Consider the following 1314-nt stretch of genomic DNA (forward strand, 5'->3'; position numbering starts at 1 on the left):
TCCCACCCCTACCCCTTGCCTCTCCAGAGAATGGCGCGGCGTGGCTGTCCGCCCCCCCCCTCCCCCACCCCTGAGGGACGCGGGGGAGTCGGGTGTCCTCAGTTGTGGACGGCCCCCGCCTCAGAAACACATGTGCGCGCCGCACAGCCGGAACGCCCCGGCCGCCCATTTTTAGTTTCCACCCGATGAGGGTTCGGGGGCCCAGGCAGAGACAGAGCCATGCCATAGGCAGAGCCCATGGATGGGAGATGTGGGCTCTCATCATTCGGATGAATGGGAGCAAAATTCGCGCGACACCAGTCGTCAATGAGAGCGGAGCAGTGGCTTTCCCGAATAAGCGTAGAATTTGTGATTTTCCCGGGCGTTTATGTCTCCGGCATCTCACTCATTTACAATCGCCCCCCTCCCCTCTGCCCCCCTTTTTTCTGATGTTTATTTACCACCCCCTGCCCTTCACTTCTCTACTGATTGTGAGCACCTCGATTCCCGTCACCCCCTCCATCTTTTCCACCCCCTCCTCACCGACCATACACACCCTCCCGTCACCGCCGCTCACCCCCACCCCTACGCTACGCCCCCCGGGCACCGCGACCTCCCGCAACACCACCCTGATCTCGAGCACCCTCGGGGGCTCCCGGTCCGGCCCGCACACGCAGAGCAACGCCCCCGCCCGAGCCGCCGCCTCCCAACTTCCGGTGCCCTTCCCTTCCGGTCCGCTCGCGGGTCGCGGGTCGCGCGCTCTCGCCGCGGCCTCGACTCGGTCGCACGGCCCACGCGCCCCGCTGCCGAGCGGCCCCCGCGGGCTACAGCGACCCACCCGCGGGCCTCCCGCGGACCTATCGCCTCGCACGACGCCGTGGTCCACGCCCCCGTGGCCCCATCCCCGGAGCAGGCCGGCCCGACGGACAGCCTTGTGAGCTTACCTGGCCCTGGATGATTTCCATGTTGGCATCCTTGTCGGCGTTGGCCCCCACGAGCTTGCAGTACAGCTCGGGGCCCTGCGTGCCCTCGCCGCAAGTGGCGGTGGCCGTGACGCGCCGTCTCTCGGCCAGGTTGAAGTAGGGCGGCGTGAGGACCTCGGCGTGGACCTCGGCCGCCAGGGCGACCAGCACGAGGACGGCGAGCAGGAGGCCGCCGGGGCCTCCCCCGCCGCCGCCTCCACCTTCCCAGCACATTTTCATCCCCTTGCACACGCGCGGTCACGCTGCGTCGAGACGCGACGGCACGGCGGTCAACGTCGTCGCTATGCTCTCCGAATCCGCTCTTCCACTCCCGTCCCGCACTCTGCCCCGCACCGCCGCGGAGTGGAGAGCG

The 1314-nt window shown here is 68.2% G+C and overlaps 1 protein-coding gene across 1 annotated transcript in view; it reads right to left on the reverse strand.

The window, feature by feature from the left end:
* LOC113216623 (laminin subunit alpha) overlaps window positions 1-1314 on the reverse strand; it is a 22688-nt gene extending 21374 nt beyond the window's left edge. Inside the window, exon 1 of the mRNA XM_026436367.2 lies at window positions 924-1314. Coding sequence (XP_026292152.1) covers window positions 924-1181 — 258 coding nt within the window. The 5' untranslated portion in view covers window positions 1182-1314. The remainder of the gene's footprint in view (window positions 1-923) is intronic.

This window comes from Frankliniella occidentalis, unplaced genomic scaffold, assembly GCF_000697945.3.
Source record: "Frankliniella occidentalis isolate FOCC.00 unplaced genomic scaffold, Focc_3.1 Scaffold98, whole genome shotgun sequence".
Lineage (NCBI taxonomy): Eukaryota > Metazoa > Arthropoda > Insecta > Thysanoptera > Thripidae > Frankliniella > Frankliniella occidentalis.